This window comes from Amblyraja radiata, chromosome 3 (assembly GCF_010909765.2).
Source record: "Amblyraja radiata isolate CabotCenter1 chromosome 3, sAmbRad1.1.pri, whole genome shotgun sequence".
In the NCBI taxonomy this organism is placed as follows: domain Eukaryota; kingdom Metazoa; phylum Chordata; class Chondrichthyes; order Rajiformes; family Rajidae; genus Amblyraja; species Amblyraja radiata.
In genome coordinates, this window is record NC_045958.1 from 71,214,057 (window position 1) to 71,235,433 (window position 21,377).

At 42.4% G+C, this 21,377-nt stretch overlaps 1 protein-coding gene across 12 annotated transcripts in view; it reads right to left on the reverse strand.

Moving 5' to 3' along the window:
* Positions 1 to 21,377, reverse strand: part of mpdz (multiple PDZ domain crumbs cell polarity complex component) — a 171,451-nt gene that overhangs the window by 123,394 nt on the left and 26,680 nt on the right. For 11 of the 12 annotated variants that reach the window (XM_033018014.1, XM_033018012.1, XM_033018008.1 and 8 more), the window contains 6 exons: positions 20,927 to 21,063; positions 15,430 to 15,643; positions 12,968 to 13,096; positions 7,198 to 7,404; positions 6,336 to 6,450; positions 2,844 to 2,932 (listed from right to left, as the gene is read on the reverse strand). In XM_033018014.1, coding sequence (XP_032873905.1) covers positions 2,844 to 2,932; positions 6,336 to 6,450; positions 7,198 to 7,404; positions 12,968 to 13,096; positions 15,430 to 15,643; positions 20,927 to 21,063 — 891 coding nt within the window. The remainder of the gene's footprint in view (positions 1 to 2,843; positions 2,933 to 6,335; positions 6,451 to 7,197; positions 7,405 to 12,967; positions 13,097 to 15,429; positions 15,644 to 20,926; positions 21,064 to 21,377) is intronic. The other variant, XM_033018007.1, reaches the window with a different exon arrangement.

Below are 21,377 nucleotides of genomic sequence, written 5' to 3' on the forward strand. Positions count from 1 at the left end.
CAACATATTGCTGAGTGAAATGGTGGAGACCGGGTACGTCTGTCAGCAGTGCACAGAACAGGTTAATCACAGCATTATTCAGCACAAGCTTTGATATAAAACAAGTCCAGCCTATTTAAGAACCAGAATCATTCAAGTACAAAAAGCTATCTGGCTAATTGGGTCAATACATTGACATAATCAAGCAATATCATCAATCCTTTTTCCCCAAATAGAATCTGAACTCAACTCTCCTAGACCAGCAGGAGAGAGCATGCAGTTTTGCTGGGATTGCAAACTTGCAAGATACAATGACTGCAGTCAAACTGCTGGAGAAGCACTATGACATGCCTCTATGCCAATCTGCTGCAGTTCATTAGGTCAAAATATTTCAAACATGAAGGCGGATCAAAGTCAGGCCAATGGCAACAAGATCTGATAAAAATGACTCAAGCCACTTGTGCAGATGGTATACAATGAAATCTATGTTCATATATGAAATCTGATATGTCATGGCCCAGGTCTGTTGCAGCTTCCACTGTCAGTAATTTGGAGGAATCTTCAGAAGATTGCAAGATACGCAGTACTCTATTATGAGAGAATGCCCTCTTGCCCAGCTATCTAGTCCTTTGTTGGAGAGAGGAAGGGTGCACAGCAGAAGGAAACCTAGATAGTCCTTTACTGCCCAAATTGTTCATGAAAATGTGTAACTGTAAATACAATTTCCATTCACCTATCGTCCCAGATCTTAACTCTGCCCCATCACTGACTACCACAATTAAAAAACAGCTTAACAACAAGATGAAATGTCAAGTCATAATGAGATAAACATTTCAAACTTTATTTATAAGCAATAACCATGCCACATTGTATTAAAAAAATGATCGTTGTGTTTTTTCTCCTGTGGTGGTTGTATTCAATGTGTCTGTCTACCATGGTGCCCTGGAATCTGGGTGGATTGGAGGACAAACCTGAGCAATTCTGACCATCAAAAGCATGTTTACAAAATGTACAATTGTCAGGATAGGTTGGGAATGGCAGAGTGACAGACGTTATCAGAAATTGTTTAATACATTTATCAATTAAAATGTATGGTAATATTTATAATCCTTGGCTCTAGTCAATGCAACCTGCCCAAACTGGGAGGGCAAATATTATCTTTTTCAGACAGGATAGCAAGTTCTTGATCTGTGGAGCCACTGCACTCAATGGGTGTGATTCCTTATCAGTCACTGCAATGCAGTGGAGGGCTGATTACAAAGGGATGTCAAATCCTTAAGGTCCAATTGGACACTGCATATGTAAGCAGTGTTGCCCATTGTCTGAGCTGGGTTGGCCTCAAGATTAATTTGTATGACAAAAATCTGAGTTCCCACTGCAGGATTTACTATTTTAGAGTGAATGCAAAAACCAAGCATTGAAAAAATGGTGAATGACCTTCTTGGCATGCTATACACCTTTCAATGAAGGTATTCTTAAAGTCCTATTAGATATAACATATCACTATTATGACCCTTGGCCAGTGTGGAAAGGTGATTTATACTTATGCTAAATGTAGTAATTCCATGTGGAGATGTTCGGGAGCACTTTTCACTGTCCTCAGCAGTCTTGATTATACAGTGCCCTCCATAATGTTTGGGACAAAGATCCATCATTTATTTATTTGCCTCTGTACTCCACAATTTGAGATTTGTAATAGAAAAAACCACATGTGGTTAAAGTGCACATTGTCAGATTTTATTAAAGGCCACTTTTATACATTTTGGTTTCACTATGTAGAAATTACAGCTGTGTTTATATATAGTCCCCCCATTTCAGGGCACTATAATGTTTGGGACACATGGCTTCACAGGTCTTTGTAATTGCTCAGGTGTGTTTAATTGCCTCCATATGCAGGTATAAGAGAGCTCTCAGCACTTAGTCTTTCCTCCAGTCATTCCATCACCTTTGGAAACTTACAGGCCTGGCAGAGCATCACCAGAGAAGACACCCAGCAACTGATGATGTCCATGAATTACATTGTTGTGTCCCAAACATTATGGTCTACGGCAAATCAATTGGGTTCTGTTGTTTCGGATGGTATCAAACTAATTAATAATTGTTCGAGCTACATTCATGCAAACATGTGATCGGTATTCTGTCATAATATTTTCTTGTGCTTTGTAGTTGGCGCAAGGACTTGCGTAGCCACGGTATTCAAGAGGCTCATCCAGCTAAACTTGTGGTCAATGGTAGCCTCAAAGATATTGATGGGTAGGGATCTCAGAATCACTGAGTATAGAACTTCCCAGGAAACATACCAAACATACTCAACGAGGAAATGTGTAGGAAGGAGCTGCAGATGCTGGTTTAAACCGAAGATAGACACTAAAAGCTGGAGTAACTCAGCAGGACAGGCAACATATCTGGAGAGAAGGAATGGGTGACGTTTCAGGTCGAGACGTTTGAAGAAGGGTCTTGACCCGAAAGGTCACCCATTCCTTCTCTCCAGAGATGCTGCCTGCCCTGCTGAGTTACTCCAGCTTTCTGTGTCTATCTTCATACTCAAGGAGGAAGTGTAAACTTAGTGAAGCTAGACTACGTGTTGCTCATAAACAGGCGGCAGCATGTAATAGCTATCCTGAACAATGTGCCAGGATAAAGCCTTATAATCCTGCCACATCTAAAATGAGCATGATGGTGGGTAATCAAACAACTAATAGAAGGTAACAGTTTCATTAACATTGCCATTATCATTTGTCAGAGTCTATCACAAGTCCAAGACCAGGCAGAAACATTTCAAATGTGTTTACCAAGAGGCTCGAAGTGGATGATCCATTTCAATCTGTTTCTCCATTTGGGTTGTTATTTCAGATTATACTTACAGCTATTATCTGGTCCCCAACATGTATTCTTCCATCCTGCTCAACTGCACTTCCCTGAGTGATGCTTTTCACAAAGATGCCAGAAGGCTCTGCAAGAGTAAACATACGCATACAAATCTGCAGATATATTTCTTCTTTAGGCAATTCCAAAGCCGATCAACATTTATACAACTGTGACAGCTAATTACTGGTTCATTGCATACAGGACCAATTTCAAATAATGTAAAATTATTCAGCTCTGTCTTGTGCAACAGGCAAAAAATATTATTTCACTATTAGCTGTGGAAGGATTTTAATATAAAATACCAAAAAGCTAAATTGTCAGTAACAAGTAAATTGGTAACATCATTTTTCAAACATATTTTCCAGTCTTCTTTCTTAATAAGCACCAAATGGTATCAAAGAAATACAAACTGTTAGAATAACATTTCAATGCGAACACATCAAAATAAGTGAATATAAAAGAACAATGATGGTAAATAATTCTGTCCCCATTTTCATTTCCTTCTTGTTGTTCGAAAATCACTTTGTGAATTACTAAATGAATAGTATCAACATTACATAAGTTGACTTAATTATGTTTTCTTCACTTTAATTGTTACTTTGTGACAAAAGGAAATTATGTAGTAATTTTGACATCACTCAGGACATTATCATGCATGCTCTTGTAGCAAAGGTAGATTTAATATGTGTAGGAAAGAACTGCAGATGCTGGTTTAAATTGAAGATAGACACAAAATGCTAGAGTAACTCAGCGGGACAGGCAGCATCTCTGGAGAGAAGCTGCTTGATCTGTCTGAAGAAGGGTCTTGACCCAAAACGGCACCCATTCCTTCTCTCTAGAGATACTGCCTGTCCCGCTGAGATACTCCAGCATTTTGTGTCTATCTTAGATTTAATTTAATGCTCAACAAATAATATCAGAATCAGAATTTATTCGCCAAGTATGTTTTGCAATATACGAGTAATTTCACTGGCCAGGTCAGTCATACAATTAAAAGCAACACTCAAAAACACATTTTAACATGAACATCCACCACAGTGACTCCTACACATTCCTCACTGTGATGAGTAAGTTTATTGGCCAAGTATTCACATTCAAGGAATTTGCCTTGGTGCTCCGCCCACAAGTAACAACATGACAGACAATGACAGTTACGAATGACTCATAAAACACTAAACATTAATAATAATAAAACATTAATGATAAAACACCATTGATCAAGCATGTGAACCAACAAAATACCGGATCAAAGGGAGGCTACAGATTTTTGGCTGTTGAGTAGAGCAACTACTCGTGGATAAAAACTGTTTTTATGTCTGGCTGTGGCAGCTTTGACAGTCTGGAGTCGCCTTCCAGAGGGAAGTGATTCAAAGAGTTTGTGGCCAGGGTGAGAGGGGTCAGAGATGATCTTGCCTGCACGCTTCCTGGCCCTTGCAGTGTACAGTTCATCAATGGAGGGAAGGTTGCAGTCAATAATCTTCTCTGCTGATCGGACGATTCGCAGCAGCCTCCAGGTGTTGTGCTTGGTGGCTGAGCCAAACCAGACCATGATGGAGAATGTGAGAACAGACTCTACGATGGCCGTGTAGAATTGGACCATCATTGCCTGTGGCAGATTGTGCTTCCTCAGCTGCTGTAAGAAGTACATCCTATGTTGTGTGTTTTTGACTGTGGAGTTGATGGTAGCCTCCCACTTAACGTCCTTGGAGATGATGGTTCCCAGGAACTTAAAAGACTTCACAGATGTGACTGTGATGTTGTTGATGGTGAGTGGGGTGAGGGGAGGGGGAGCTCTCCTAAAGTCTACAGTCAATTCCACTGTCTTAAGAGCATTGAGCTCTAGGTTGAGAGAAGGTAGGTATAGGATACTGAGTTGGATGATCAACCATGATCATATTGAATGGCGGTGCAGGCTCGAAGGGCCGAATGGCCTACTCCTGCACCTATTTTCTGTGTTTCTATGTTGTTGCTACGGCACCAGGACGCCAGCTGTGACACTTCCTGTCTGTAGGCAGATTCCTCCCCATCCTGGATCAGTCCAATCAGGGTTGTGTTGTCCTGGATCGGGGATGGAAGGCAAAATAAAGTTCAAGTCCTTCCCTTAGTTCTTCCTTGGTTGGGGGCCTCGAGCCCCCGTTAACGGGATGATCTTGACTCCCGTAGCCGGTGGCGTTCGGGCCCTCCGCGTCGAGGCTTTCAGCTCCTGCATCGGGGAATTGTCAGCACCCCCGCGCCGGGCGATCGAACCTCGCGTCAGGGCTGGTCGAACCTTCTGCGGCGTTGGAGCTCCCGACTTGCCTCTCCCGAGACTGCGAGCCCTTGATGGTAAGTCCGCAGACCGCGGTAGGAGCGATCCCAGGCAAGGGATCCGCTCCGATGTTAAGTCCGCGCCCCACGGTGGGGCTCACAACAGTCCGAGGCGGCTTCCAGCTCCAGCGATGGTAGGCCGCAGAATCCGGAGAATGTGATCCATAAAATTATGGCATCTCTGGGAAGGTAAGAACCTAAAAAAAAGTTTCCCCGATCCCCTCCCCCCCTCCCCCCACATAAAACAAACCGAAGTACATTAAATCAAACTTTTTAAAAACACTAAAAATAACAAAAAGTTGAAAAAAACGACAGACTGACGGCAGGGCTGGCCATCTCCCCGGCGCCCCTGGTGGTATTAAAACCGCAATATTCAAACCACAATGTCAAAAGCAAATCAATGGAAACATTTGCCAGACTCATTAATGGTATTGGGAAATCCTGAGAGTTCAAATTTCTTATCCTGTTTTAAGATCTAAATTACAGTGCATTAATATGCCCAATTTAGGAAAAGTGCAATTTCAATGGCAGATTGCAGGGTAAACTAAAAGCTAACAATAATTGTAATCCCTAGTTTCATTTTCAATAAGAATTACAATTTATCATATTTTATAAAATATTACAGCTAGTATTAAGCTTGTCAGCCGGTGTACATGCCTGCTCACTGAAAGGGTGAGCTGCAGAATGGATATTACCATGTAACACAACAAACATGCAACTCTGTCAGGTTAACCAGCTTTGTCAATATTTAGGCAGAAATGTAGACTTAAGCAGGAAAATAAATTCTGAAGTAGGTATGGAAGGTTCAGTGAATTTTCAGATGACCATTCCATTTCTGTAAGTAATATCCAAATCTGAAATCAATTGAATTTCACGTTTAATGTCACAAGACCATGATATCAAGACATCCTCTGCAATTATGGCTGTCAGGAATTATGACAGCAACTGAAAATATACAAAGTTACTAAATGTTACATCCGAGTCATGGGAAACAATGACCCAGCCTAATATGGATGCACCTGATTAAAGCAACAATCCTTCCTCACTAAAATTAACCACAAATACATCTAAGATGTTAAATACAATTTCAGATTTTGTGACAAATTAAAAACTGAAATGTTCCTCTAACTAAAGTAAAATGTAAAGAAAAATACTTGAGTTCAGAAAATCTCTCCTAATACCTTGATTTGTGTCTCCAACATAACCAGCAATAGTTATGCCTAGCCCATGAACATCTTTTGTAAGTTCCACATCAAATACTTCTCCATCGACATGCTGAGAGAAAGCTGGTTCAGGCTGAAAAAGAAACAAAGATTGTACTAGCATACTATGTTTTGCTCTAAGTAAACCAGTTCTAACTTTGCCAAATAAAATATCATGCTGAAATTATTCAGTCAAACATCGTGAACAAGAGATAAGAGACAGTAACCTACACTGCGCTGGAACTCCGGTGAGCTGAGACCGCCGATTAAACATCGCGGAGCTGCGGGACTGTGGAGCGGCCAGCAGAGGGCGGCAGCGCTGACTTTAACATCGCGGAGCCTGGGATCTCTCGCCGAGATCGCCAGTGGTGGAGCTCCATCCAGCGCGGCCTGTTGGCTTGGAAGTCGCGGTCTCCGGTAAGTTCCTGGCACCCCAAGCCGCTGAGAGGGTTCTCCCGACGCCGGAGCACCATCACCCGGTGAGAACGGCCTGGAACATCAGGCCTCCGTAGCAGCGACTGTGGAGGCCTCAAGGCCCGACTATGGGTGGACATGGGGATGGGGACTGGACTTTGTGCCTTCCCTCACAGTGGGAACCATTGTGGGGGGATGTTTTTATGTTTTAATGTTAAACTTCTTCTTTAATGCTATGTTGTATTTTTATTTGTGTGCTGCAAGGCCATCTGAATGTCCCCTGAATAAGGGGATTAATAAAGTATTTGTTATTATTATTATTATCATTATTAAAATTTCCACTTGGAAGCCCTGTAGTCAAAAACTACGAAGTGTAAAATTATTGTCCTGCTCCATTATTCGGGGGATCACAGGTACAATTACTTGCCTCTTCTGCTACCGGTGGTACAGATGGTAGAGCAGGAAGTCCTTGGGGGGCAGCAGCCAAGGAATCTTCTATAGCCCCTCGTGCGATTACCAATTTAACACGATTTCCACACTGCCGTAGCACTTGTGCCACTTGTTCACTACCCATCCCCATGAGGTCTGTATCTCCTATCTTGAGAATATGATCCCCACTTTGAAGTCGGCCATCCTTTAAATACAAATAGAGGGATTAATATTATGATGTAGGCATATCGAATGACTAAAAGATTTTTCCAACTTGTCTACAATATAGATATGTCTACATTAAAGTTGTGGAGATATGATAAACCATAATTTAGACTACTTGAAAATGAAAGGACAAGCAAGTTGATGATAAAACAAAAAATGCAATCATTCTAACAATCAGATGTGAAATAAAAGCATAAAATGTGCACACATTTAAACAAATGAATTAGTGCGAGTGAATGTACCGTCACCATCAGGTAAACAAAACCATTGTGAAAATGAAGGCAAACAAAAGAATAGAAAGGTCCCCAGAAAAGGACAATGGTCAATGCCTGTGGTTAGAGATGGCAGCTAGCACAAAAGCCGAAATAAAGCTGACAAGTAGTAAAGAGAAATATGGTTCAAATTTGCAGAGTATATATACAAGTTCAGGATGTTAGCTGTGAAAACGTTATTGGAGGAAAATGTCAATTATCAAATTTAGATTACATTTATGGAGGTCGACAATGTCAGAACTAAATAATGCAATAACATTTGAATGTTGGGAGTTTCCTGCATTTTAACGTTGAATACATGTGAAGAAAACTATAGCATTGGCTATAAAGAAAAGGGAAGTAAATGCAACTAGAAACATTTGTCAAAATGCACAAGCATATTGATGCAAGGAGACTCATGTTTTAAAAGCATGGCAAAGATCAGAAATGATACCGAAAATAATTTTCTGATCAAAAGTGGTTGGAGAGCATTGCATCGGTAATAGGAAACAATTGGACAGCTCTTGATGTAGATGGACATCGCCTAACATGCAGGGAGAAAGTTGTACAAGACTTAAAAGATTTAATAATAATAATAATAATGGATGTGATTTATATAGCGCCTTTCTAGATACTCAATGCGCTTTACATCGCATTATTCATTCACTCCTCAGTCACACTCGGTGGTGGTGAGCTACTTCTGTAGCCACAGCAGCCCTGGGGCAGACTGACGGAAGCGTGGCTGCTAATCTGCGCCTACGGCCCCTCCGACCACCACCAATCACTCACACACATTCACACACAGGCAAAGGTGGGTGAAGTGTCTTGCCCAAGGACACAACGACAGTATGCACTCCAAGCGGGATTCGAACCGGCTACCTTCCGGTCGCCAGCCGAACACTTAGCCCATTGTGCCATCTGCCGCCCTTAAGTCTTTAAGGACCTAGAGTGGTCCTAGCCTGCCCACTCATTGCGTATAGCTGTCCATGCACATTTGAAGTACTTTGTTCATTGTTGGTCACCTTGTTATAGGAAGGATGTCATTAAGCTGGAAAATATGCAGAGACGATTTACAAGGACGTTGCCAGGAATCAAGGGCCTGAGCTATAATCAGTGGGCAGTCCAGAACTTTAAATCCGAGGAGCAACTTTTTCCACTCAGTGGGTGTATGGAACGAGCTGCCAGAAGAGGCCGGTACAATGGTATTTAAAAGACACTTGAAGAATGACACAAAAAGTTGGAGTAACTCAGCGGGACAGGCAGCATCTCTGGAAAGAAGGAATGGATGACGTTTCGGGTCAAGACCTTTCTTCAGACTGGTTAGGGATAAGGGAAACGAGAGATATTGACTGTGTTGTGAAGAGATAAAGAACAATGAATGAAAGATATGTAAAAAGTAACAAAAGGAAACAGAGCTCTTTGTAAGTTGTTTGTTGGGTGAAAATGAGCAGCGAGTGCGACTAGGGAGGGGGAGGCATAGAGAGGGAATGCTGGGGCTACATGAAATGAGATAACTCAATATTCATACCACTGGGCTGTAAACTGCCCAAGCGAAATATGAGATGCTGTTCCTCCAATTTGCGTTTAGCCTCACTCTGACAATGGAGGAGACCTAGGACAGAAAGGTCTGTGTAGGAATTGGAAGGAGAATTAAAGTGTCCAGCAACTAGGAGATCAGGTTGGTTCAGGCGGGCTGAGCGAAGGTGTTCCGCAAAACTATCACCCAGTCTGCGTTTGGTCTCGCCGATGTACAAGTCCACATCTTCAACAACGGTTACAGTAGATGAGGTTGGAGGAGGTGCAAATGAACCTCTGCCTAACCTGAAAGGACTGTGGGGGTCCCTGGACAGAGTCGAGGGAGGAGGTATAGTAACAGGTGTTGCATCTACAGTGGTTGCAGGGGAGGGTACCTGGGGAGCGGGTGGCTTGGGTGGGAAGGGATGAGTCAACCAGGGAGTTGCGGAGGGAACGGTCTCTGCGGAAGGAGGAAAGGGGTGGAGATGGGAAAGTGTGGCTAGTGGTGGGATCCCATTGGAGGTGGCGGAAATTTTGTAGGATTGTGTTGTATGGGACGGCTGATGGGGTGGAAGGTAACGACTAGGGGGGCTCTATCTCTGTTGCAACTAGGGGGAGGGGAACCAAGGGCAGAGCTGTGAGGTACCGAGGAGACACGAGTGAAGGCCTCATCTATGATGGAATAGGGGAATCCCCATTTCCGAAAGAATTAGGACATCTCAGATGTTCCAGTATGGAACACTTCAGCTTGGATGGAGATGCGGCATAGACGGAGGCATTGGGAATGGGGATAGAGTCTTTGCAGGAAGCAGGGTGGAAAAAAGTGTATTCAAGATAGTTATGGGAGTCAGTGGGTTTGTAATAGACGTCAGTCAATCATCTATTTCCTGTGATGGAGACTGTGAGATCAAGAAAGGGGAGGGAGGTGTCGGAGATGATCCAAATAAATTTGATTGCAGGATGAAAATTGGTGGTGAAGTTGATGAAGTCCATGAGTTCTGTATGGGTGCGGGAGGTAGCACCGATGCAGTCATCAATGTAACGGAGATAGAGTTCGGAAATAGAGCCAGTGTACGCCTGGAAAAGGGATTATTCAATGTACCCTACAAAGAGGCAGGCATAGCTGCGGTCCATGCGGGTGCCGATAGCTATGCCTTGAATTTGGAGGAAGTGGAAGGAGTCAAAGGAGAAGTTGTTGAGGGTGAGGACCAGTTCCATTAGGCAGAGTATAGTTTTAGTCGAGGGAAACTGGATGGTTCTGCGGTCGAGGAAGAAACGGAGGGCTTTAAGGCCTTTCTGGTGGAGGATAGAGGTGTAGAGTGACTGAACGTCCATAGATGAGGGAGTGGATGCTCGGAAAGCAGAAGTCATCAAAGAAACGAAGTGCATGTGAGGTATCTTGGACATAGGTCGGGAGAGATTGGACCAGGGGGGGGGGATAGGATGGAGTCGAGGTGGAAATCATTTACATGGGACAGAAGCAGGCAGAAACAATGGGTCTGCCAGGGCAGTTGTGTTTGTGGATTTTGGGGAGAAGGTAACAATGGGCTGTGCGGGGCTAGGAAACGATAAGGTTGGAGGCTGTGGGGGGGGGCAGACAGCCAGAAGTGATGAAATCAGTAATGGTGTTTGAGATTAAGGCCTGGTGCTCATCTGTGGGATCATGGTCCAAGGATAAGTAGGAGGAGGTGGCTGACAGTTGTTGCCTGGCCTCAGCCCGGTAGAGCGCCAGACTACCACGGCACCTCCCTTGTCAGCGGGTTTGATTATAATGTCAGAGTTGCTGCAGAATGAGTGGAGGGCTGTATGTTCAGAGGGGATAAAGTTGGAGTAGGTAAAGGGAATGGAAAAGTTGAAATGGTTGATGTCACGCCAGCAGTTAGAAATAGAGGTCCAGAGAGGGTAGAAGGCCGCACTGGGAAATCCAAGAGGAGGGGGACCGGAGGAGATGGGAGAAGGGCTCATCACTGGGCGGTGAGGACTCCTTCCCTGAGAAAAACGCACGGAGGCGATGGAAGAAAAGCTCTACGTCGTGGCGGACCCGGAACTCGTTGAGGTGGGGGCAGAGGGGAACAAAGGCAAGGCCTCTATTGAGGAAAGACCGTTCCATATCAGAAAGGGAGAGGTCAGGGGGGATGGTGAAGACACGACAAGGGTGGGGGTTGAGGTCAGAGGAGGAGCGGGAAATAAAAGGAGAGGTGAGATTTGGTGGGATGCATGGTGGGTGTTCAGAGAGGAGGGGATCGTGAGGACTATTGAATGGGTGGGGTGCGGTCGGGGTAACCTGGTTAAGAGGGGAAAGGAGAACAACCATCATTACTGAGGTTCCCTGTAGGAGGGGGAGGAGCAGTAGGACACAGCAGATTCAGACCACGTGCTGTCAGAGTCTGCATCGTGGAGACTATGGACCTGGTGCTGAGCCTGGAACAGGTGAGGCGACGGCTCCGGCCCGCTGGTGGGCGGTGGAGAGGTGAGGGTCGGCGGAGTCCCTGTTGGAGGCCCGTGGGGGGCTGGAGGTGAGATACGGGGCAGCAGCAGCAGCATCATTTGCTGGACACTTCAATTCTCTTTCCTATTCCTACACAGACCTTTCTGGCCTCTTCTCCTCCATTGTCAGAGTGAAGATAAATGCAAATTGGAGGAACAGCATCTCATATTTCGCTTGGGCAGCTTACAGCCCAGTGGTATTAATATTGATTTCTCTCACTTCAGGTAACCCCGGCATTCCCTCTCTCTGTACCCCTCCTCCACCCGTCACACTAGCTTCTCATTTTCACCCTACAAAAAGCTTACACTGGCCTGTTTCCTTTTGTTACTTTTTTGAATATCTTTCATTCATTGTTCTTTATCTCTTCACATCATCATCTATGTCTCTCGTTACCCTATTCCCTAACTAGTCTGAAGAAGGGTTTCGACCCGAAACGTCACCCATTCCTTCTCTCCAGAGATGCTGCCTGACCCGTTGAGTTACTCCAGCTTTTTGTGTCCTTCTTCGGTTTAAACCAGCATCTGCAGTTCCTTCTTACACATTTAAAAGACACATTTAGAAGGTTATGGGGCCAAATACAGGCAAATGGAACCAGCTTAAATGGGGCATCTAGGTCAAAATAGGATGAGTTAGACCAAAGAGCCTGTTTCCGTGTTGCATGACTCTAAATGTCATACATGCACTTATCATCCTCAAAGCAATCACTCAGAGTAAAGGACCTATCCCACTTGGGCGTCATTTGCACGTCACGCAGGTGGCGCGCGAGGATTTTGAGCATCCCAAAATCCTGGGGCGCCGCGCGCTGCCGCTGCATAAGCCACCACGCGCCATGCGCGCATCATGTATGTCATGCGCGTGTCACGACGCGCCAACTAATTTTTAGGATGTCGCGTAAATGACACGCAAATGACACCCAAGTGGGACAGGCCCTTAAAGGTTTGCACAAGGATTAGCAAACAACTGTATGACCAATTATTGCTTTCATATTCTATGCCCGCACTTACACACAATTAGCAACCAAGATATAGGATCAAGAACATTGAGTTTAGTGGATGCTTTACTTTTTACCATCTATAGGATATGGGCAGCTCTGTGATAGACAGGATTTTTTATGGCACCTTGAACAAACACCCTGAAGTAGTACTCCTGAGTGAATAATCGTTGTGATTACTGAAAAATGAACAATATTCTCTCAGTTATCATCCCAATTGTTAAACACTGCAGATTCGAACAGGATTGATGAAATGACATAATACATTATGCAACTGATGGTATATTTAGCTCCTTACCCTGTCAGCAACTCCTCCAGGCAAAATGGTCTTCACAACAACACCGGTTGTTCTTCCACCTACAATTCCAAATCCTAAACCAGAGCCATCATTAACCAACTCTATACTTTCAACAATCTGCCAATTGACCTGTTGAGAATAGACGTATTCTATAATGATTATGTACAGTCTCCATTCCACAACTTGACATTCATAAACAAGAATTATTCAGTCATAATACCCACAAATAATAATGCATTCAAAGATAACCATAAAAAAAATATCACTTAGAAAAAATAATGTCTTCAACTTTACTGATTAAATTACTTCAGATAATTCATGGCAAATCACTCTCAGTTCATGCAAAACAGAAGAAATATCTTTAAAAAAAAAAAAACAGGTGTTGAAAATCTGAGATAAAAACTGAAAATGCTGAGCAAGAGAAACAGAGTTAATGTTTCATATTGAAAACCCTTCAAAAGAGGGAAGGGAAACAAAGGTGAAACCAGGGTTACCATAGTGATTCTGTTGTTTAAGGAGCCATGTGGTTGATTTTTAATAAAAGCAGGTGGAGTGATGTAAAGGTGGAACATGTAAAAATGTTTAAATATAAGTCAGAGCTATTGTTCAGATCTGAAGCCAAAAGGTGCATGCAGGAAATGCTTTGCAGTTCAGGCGAGTCAGTGAAGAGAGGAAAGGCGAAGTACAATTGACAGATTCTGATACAGAGAATTAAACATAGCTGAAAATGGTGGGTTCAATAGGCTTGTCCCAAAGGCTACAAAATGCCCAGATGAAGGATACGGTTCTGTTCCTCAATCATAAATTGGACCTCAACGAAAAAGTATAGAAGGACACAGAGATGCTATAGAGAATGGGCAATTGGAAGCTGAGGATCACTGCCATTGACAAACTTCAGGTGCTCCACAAAGAGATTATCCAAGCTGCAATCAGCTTCTTCAATATAGACAAAAAACACAGCTCAAGTACCAAATGCAGCATACTAGAAATGAAAAATCAATCCTTGTGTCATCTAAAAGGAGTGTTTGGTCACAGATGATGGGAAAGGATGAGGTAAAACAAACAGCCCAAGTGAATTTGAGGGCAGGATAGTAGTGGTGAAGTTAATGAAATTAAGGAGGCAGCCTGATGCAGTTTTTGTAGCAAAAATAGAGTTGGAGATGGTGCCAGTGTATGTTTGGATGGCTGAACGTAACCAACAATAAGGCAAGCATAGCTGGGGCCCATGCAAATGCCACACCTTTAAGTGGAGAAAATGAGAGGAGTCCAAAAAGTTGTTGAGGGTGCAGACAAGTTCCGTCAGACGAAGGAGAGTATTAGTGGAGGGAAATCAAATGGCCTCTCCGTTCAAGGAAGAAACGGAGTGCCTTGGAACCTTCGTGGTGGGGGTGATGGTGTTCAAAGGACTTAACGTCTGATAAATATGAGGCAATGGAGGTCTATAAATTTAAAGCTATTGGAAGAATTGAAGGCAATGTGAGGCTTCTTGAATGTCAGGCGGTTGGGACTGAATATAGGATAGGATGGAATCAAGGACTTAAATTGAGGTTTGGATGCAATGAGAACAGCAAGTTCAATATTCTGTTCTATGATCACAAATCAATCCTAAAAAATATACATTTTAATTTTAACACACACGTCATTGATACATCGTTTTGGCACACAGAATGATGAATATAAACCATTGAACAGATAATTATTCATATTGGGAGCTCTAACCTGAAGCATGTGATGCCAAGCCACAACATATTATTTAACTTACAATCCCTAACACCCTGCTTAAAATTAACAAAAGCAGAAGACAGATTACCAATAACAATTTTCCTGAATATAGGTTACTTTCTGAATTGCTGATTTATTTTTAGTTTACCTCCTTTATTGCTATTCATTAACTCCAAATTTAAAAAAAAATGCCTTGGGCATAACATGATGAGGATATGGATTAGGTGGAGAGGTGTAATGAGTAGATTTTTGAACCTTAGACTCGTGCCTATTTTTTTTTGCTTCCTTTCACAGTAGCAACATGGTAAGGCATGCAAAGGCTTAATCTTTATTTTATATTGCAGAAAATAACATTTCCCCAAATGAAAACAAATCAGAACTGCAACAGTTACATTCAATGTATTAGATGTGTGTATTCTTAACAACTTTGTGTGAATGTAGAATAATCAACAATAACATTTGCAACAGTTATTGGTGTGTACGCAAAATTTATACTTCAAATAATTCCAATAAAGCCCAAGAAACTCTACAAAATGATGCTTTATCATACAAATAACAAATTAATTTCAGAAAATCACAATAATGCAGGGCACTTGGCACATTAAGGTAGCCCATATATTTGCAAGAGCAATCCAGAAAGTCTGAAAACAAACACTGAACATCTTTATGCTGCTTTCTTTGTTATTAAATAGGATATAACCTCTAGGATCTACTTAGACTCTGAAGCATGCTACACTTACTGTAGAAGAATGTGCTGAAAGTGTACTTGCATCTGATGGTGTACGTGAAATCACTGGACTGGATAAATGTGAAATGGATCCCCTGGCAATCACCAACTGAACCTGTTCAGTAGCTTTCTGCAGGATGCCAATGGCCTGTTGATGGGTGACACTCTGGTCCAGAGGCTGTCTATTGATAGCAAGGATTTGGTCTGCTTCTTTTAGTTTGCCATCTCTATCAATAGAACAAAGAAAGAATACCTAATTTTAATTATTTCACTTTGTGCATTAATGAGGTTTATCTCTTATTGTGATAATTTCAAAAAACATAATTTAATAACCAGAAAATTGATGAAAATCATAAGTAGCTTTGATGGATCAGGTACTTAAACTTTAATGTAACGTCATTAGACAGTTTTGATATACTGAGTGCAAAAAAATATAAATAAACCATCTGCTCATAATGAACCAGGTTTTCCAGCATCAGCTTTAAATAATACTAGACTAAGTGGGACCCGTTGGGTCCCAGCATCACACGGGAGGGCTGGTCCCCCAACGCAATATTCCACCTCTCCACCAATTCCAATATTGGTGGCCAGTGGGGGGGGGGGCTTTTTGGAGCGCTAGTATGGTTGTGGGCTGAAGGGACTGGTTTCCAGAGGGCTAGTATGGACATTGTGTGCCGAATGGATTCTTGGGCTGGCAGCTCAGTCACTCAAGCCTGTTGTGCTGGCAGCTCACTCACTCGTGGTTGGTGAGCTGGCAGTTGACTCACGGCTATTCAGGGAAGGTAGTGCATCCGTGGATAACAAGGGAAATCAGGGATAGTATCAAAGCGAAGGATGATGCGTACAAATTAGCCAGAAAAAGCAGCATACCAGAGGACTGGGAGAAATTCAGAGACCAGCAGAGGAGGACAAAGGGCTTAATTAGGAAAGGGAAAATAGATTATGAAAGAAAACTGGCAGGGAACATAAAAACTGACTGCAAAAGTTTTTATAGATATGTGAAAAGAAAGAGATTAGTTAAAACAAATGTAGGTCCCTTGCAGTCAGAAACAGGTGAGTTGATCATGGGGAACAAGGGTATGGCGGACCAATTGAATAACTACTTTGGTTCCGTCTTCACTAAGGAAGACATAAATAATCTGCCGGAAATAGCAGGAGACCGCGGGTCAAAGGAGTTGGAGGAATTGAGTGAAATCCAGGTTAGTCGGGAAGTGGTGTTGGGTAAATTGAATGGATTAAAGGCCGATAAATTCCCAGGGCCAGATAGGCTGCATCCCAGAGTACTTAAGGAAGTAGCTCCAGAAATAGTGGATGCATTAGTAATAATCTTTCAAAACTCTTTAGATTCTGGAGTAGTTCCTGAGGATTGGCGGGTAGCAAACGTAACCGCACTTTTTACGAAGGGAGGGAGAGAGAAAACGGGAAATTACAGACCAGTTAGTCTAACATCGGTAGTGGGGAAACTGCTAGAGTCAGTTATTAAAGATGGGATAGCAGCACATTTGGAAAGTGGTGAAATCATTGGACAAAGTCAGCATGGATTTACGAAAGGTAAATCATGTCTGACGAATCTTATAGAATTTTTCGAGGATGTAACTAGTAGCGTGGATAGGGGAGAATCAGTGGATGTGGTGTATCTGGACTTCCAGAAGGCTTTCGACAAGGTCCCACATAAGAGATTAGTATACAAACTTAAAGCACACGGCATTGGGGGTTCAGTATTGATGCGGATAGAGAACTGGCTGGCAAACAGGAAGCAAAGAGTAGGAGTAAACGGGTCCTTTTCACAATGGCGGGCAGTGACTAGTGGGGTACCGCAAGGCTCAGTGCTGGGACCCCAGCTATTTACAATATATATTAATGATCTGGATGAGGGAATTGAAGGCAATATCTCAAAGTTTGCGGATGACACTAAACTGGGGGGCAGTGTTAGCTGTGAGGAGGATGCTAGGAGACTGCAAGGTGACTTGGATAGGCTGGGTGAGTGGGCAAATGTTTGGCAGATGCAGTATAATGTGGATAAATGTGAGGTTATCCATTTTGGTGGCAAAACAGGAAAGCAGACTATTATCTAAATGGTGGCCGATTAGGAAAAGGGGAGATGCAGCGAGACCTGGGTGTCATGGTACACCAGTCATTGAAAGTAGGCATGCAGGTGCAGCAGGCAGTGAAGAAAGCGAATGGTATGTTAGCTTTCATAGCAAAAGGATTTGAGTATAGGAGCAGGGAGGTTCTACTGCAGTTGTACAGAGTCTTGGTGAGACCACACCTGGAGTATTGCGTACAGTTTTGGTCTCCAAATCTGAGGAAGGACATTATTGCCATAGAGGGAGTGCAGAGAAGGTTCACCAGACTGATTCCTGGGATGTCAGGACTGTCTTATGAAGAAAGACTGGATAGACTTGGTTTATACTCTCTAGAATTTAGGAGATTGAGAGGGGATCTTATAGAAACGTACAAAATTCTTAAGGGGTTGGACAGGCTAGATGCAGGAAGATTGTTCCCGATGTTGGGGAAGTCCAGGACAAGGGGTCACAGCTTAAGGATAAGGGGGAAATCCTTTAAAACCGAGATGAGAAAAACTTTTTTCACACAGAGTGGTGAATCTCTGGAACTCTCTGCCACAGAGGGTAGTTGAGGCCAGTTCATTGGCTATATTTAAGAGGGAGTTTGATGTGGCCCTTGTGGCTAAAGGGATCAGAGGGTATGGAGAGAAGGCAGGTACGGGATACTGAGTTGGATGATCAGCCATGATCATATTGAATGGCGGTGCAGGCTCGAAGGGCCGAATGGCCTACTCCTGCACCTAATTTCTATGTTTCTATTCCTTGAAATTCCATTTCAAGCAGGGTGCAAGGCCACCAAATTCAAGTCCAGTTTCATACCATTTCAAGCAGGGTGCAAGGCCACTAAAGGCTCCCTCCTCCATCTTGCAGAGACTGAGCCACGTCCACACTTCTGGCTTTTCTAGTCCCTCCCCCCCTCCCACCAGAAGGGTTTTATAGTACCTCCGGAAGGGGCGTGGCCTTTAGGAGAGAGAATCTCAACATTTTTTAAACACTAATAACTCTTTTATTTTTCATCGATGGGAAAAATCCTCGGCACCTGATGAGCGGAGGGGGACTGAGTAAGATGGCCAAAAATCGTGGTAGCGTTTTTTCTAAAATCAATATAAAGCGCAAACAGGAAGTGGTCAAGATTAGACTTTTAATTATATAGAAGGCAAGGCAACTTTAATTAGGCAAGGCAACTTTAATTAGGCAAGGCAACTTTAGCATTTCCAAACCAACGGCAACACAGTTTTAGCATTTCCAAACCAAATGCAACACAGCTTTAGTATTTCCAAACCAAAGGCATCACAGCTTTAGCATTTCCAAACCAAAGGCAACACAGCTGTAGCATTTCCAAACCAAAGGCAACACAGCTTTAGCATTTCCAAACCAAAGGCAACACAGCTTTAGCATTTCCAAGCCAAAGGCAACATAGCTTTAGCATTTCCAAACCAAAGGCAACACAGATTTAGCATTTCCAAGCCAAAGGCAACATAGCTTTAGCATTTCCAAACCAAAGGCAACACAGCTTTAGCATTTCCAAACCAAAGGCAACACAGCTTTAGCAGTTCCAAACCAAAGGCAACACAGCTTTAGCATTTCCAATCTAAAGGCAACGCAGTATTAGCATTTCCAAACTATATTTTCAAACCACATTAAGGGCACTGACACGTCAGTAAAACCACTCACAGTTTAGTAGACATGTGTTCAGTGTTATTCACAGCTCAGACTGAGAGACGTGACCCTCTCGCTCCCCCATCTTGCAGAGACTGACTGAGGCACTCAACACTTCCGGGTTTTATAGTCCCTCCGGAAGGGGCGTGGCCTTCAGGAGAGAGTATCGCAACATTTTTTAAACACTAATAACTCTTTTATTTTTCATCGATAGGAACAATCCTCTTGTCCTGCGCAGCAGAGGGGGACTCTGAGTAAGATGTGCTACCAACCAGAGGCAAATTTAAATATCTTTACTGCAATGACCTGCTTGTGTTAAAAGCACCATTCGTTTTACAAAAAATCAATACAATGTGATTTTTACATGTATAACTAAACCTGTAATTTATACTCCATTCCTGGGAATCATGATTGTTTCTAAAGAAGCACTTTTTTACGAAAGAAGCACAGGTATATACATACCAACCTAAATCCTGCACTGATTTTCTAGCCACTCATCAACAATTGCACATAACGCGGTGTTACAACCTATAACAGTATGCCAATCATAGTTCTAATATGCAGCTAGTAGGTAAAATTAAACTTTACAATTTAAGCCCTTACTGGTCATGAAATTCCACCAATTAGTTTGTTCAGAAATTGTTCACGTGCCCAAATGTCAAATGCACCAGATACTCCAATTGCACTTCTTGCTTGACAGGGAATCTGAATACAACTTACCAGGTGGTATACTTTTATAATTCTTATTGCCCAAAAAATGCTCCAAAATTGATTGACAATTCCATCACAATCCAAGGACTCTTGAATGGGCAGTATTTGACAACTACAAATTGAACAAGTGTGCCAGTTGATGGGATCTTAAGATAGGTGATTCTTTCAGCTCTGAATATAACACTTGTTATCCAATCAATACATCACATCCGTAACACTGATTCTGCACCAAATGTGTCAGGGCGCCACTTCAAAGAATGGCTGGCGACGATCTCACAAAAGATAAGAAGTGTTTTGGTTGACTAATCTCTCAGTACTGCTGCAAGTGAACTTCCATTGTCAGTGAGTGGGTCCAGAGATTTAGCAGCAGCAAGTTTCAAATCCTGATCCACAAAGTCGTAGGCGCAGATATTAGATATTAATGATGCCAGGATGTCTAATGCCCCTTCACTTCCCTAACTTATAAAAAATGTGGCAGGAAATGGCCAGAGAGAAATCATAAAGGATCTCTAAAGATCTGATCCCAGTGTTACAAAAAATCAAAGGCATCAGTCATTTGACTAAGGTTGGTGCTGTAATCCATAAATATAATCTGACAATACCACCACTGTAATATTAAAATAAATCACAAACAGCAGAAGCAATGTACAATCCTTGGCAATTCCTTTATTGTACCATCGCGAATCATGAACTGCATCAAGTCAGAGCAGAATTGGTCCTGAATGACTTGTCTTTTAATTTTGGTTCTAAAAAACAATGGAAGTGCTTCAGAGGAAAGATGTGAGACCTAGAAAATAGCTATGTTGTTACCCAATTCACAGCTGAACTGAAGAAATTAAGATGCATATATGATCAGTAAATCAATATATCAATAAAAAGGTTTATTTACAGCTGCTGATATATTAACATTGAAAATCACAGATTTTTACTAAAATATTTGAGGATATTTACAACTTCTGATATATTAACATAAGAATTCACTGAGATGCTCAGAACAATTTGTTTGGCAATCATAGGACATTTTAAAACCAATAAAACATTTAAAGTTGATGGCAATGCCTGAAAATGTCTTACCTTGCAGATACACTGCCTTCTTGGATTTCCTGGACAAAGATCCCCAGTTCTCCTTTATGTTCACTCTTGAGTCCTACTACACTGAACCCCAAACCACAGGGCGGTTTCACCAGATTTATGTATTCAACTGGTCGGCCCTGATGAAAAAGAGATTCTGTTCATTGCTAACAGAGACAAATTGTTCACCACATAGCAAGTTATATCAGTTCAGAAGTTCTACAAAAGGTGTGCCCACCCATATAAAAATTGCAAATGGTAAAGCTGAGGGACAACATTTCAACTTGGCAAATTTGGATCAACCTCAGTGTGGTCTAAAGATTAATTCATCAAACAAATTACTTTTTCATTAGAGTAGTCAAGGATACAAGTTGAGATCTGATGCTGTGAGAAAGCAATCTCCTAACATGACACCAACTTTGTCAAAATCATAAGAGATTTGGTAATATGTGAA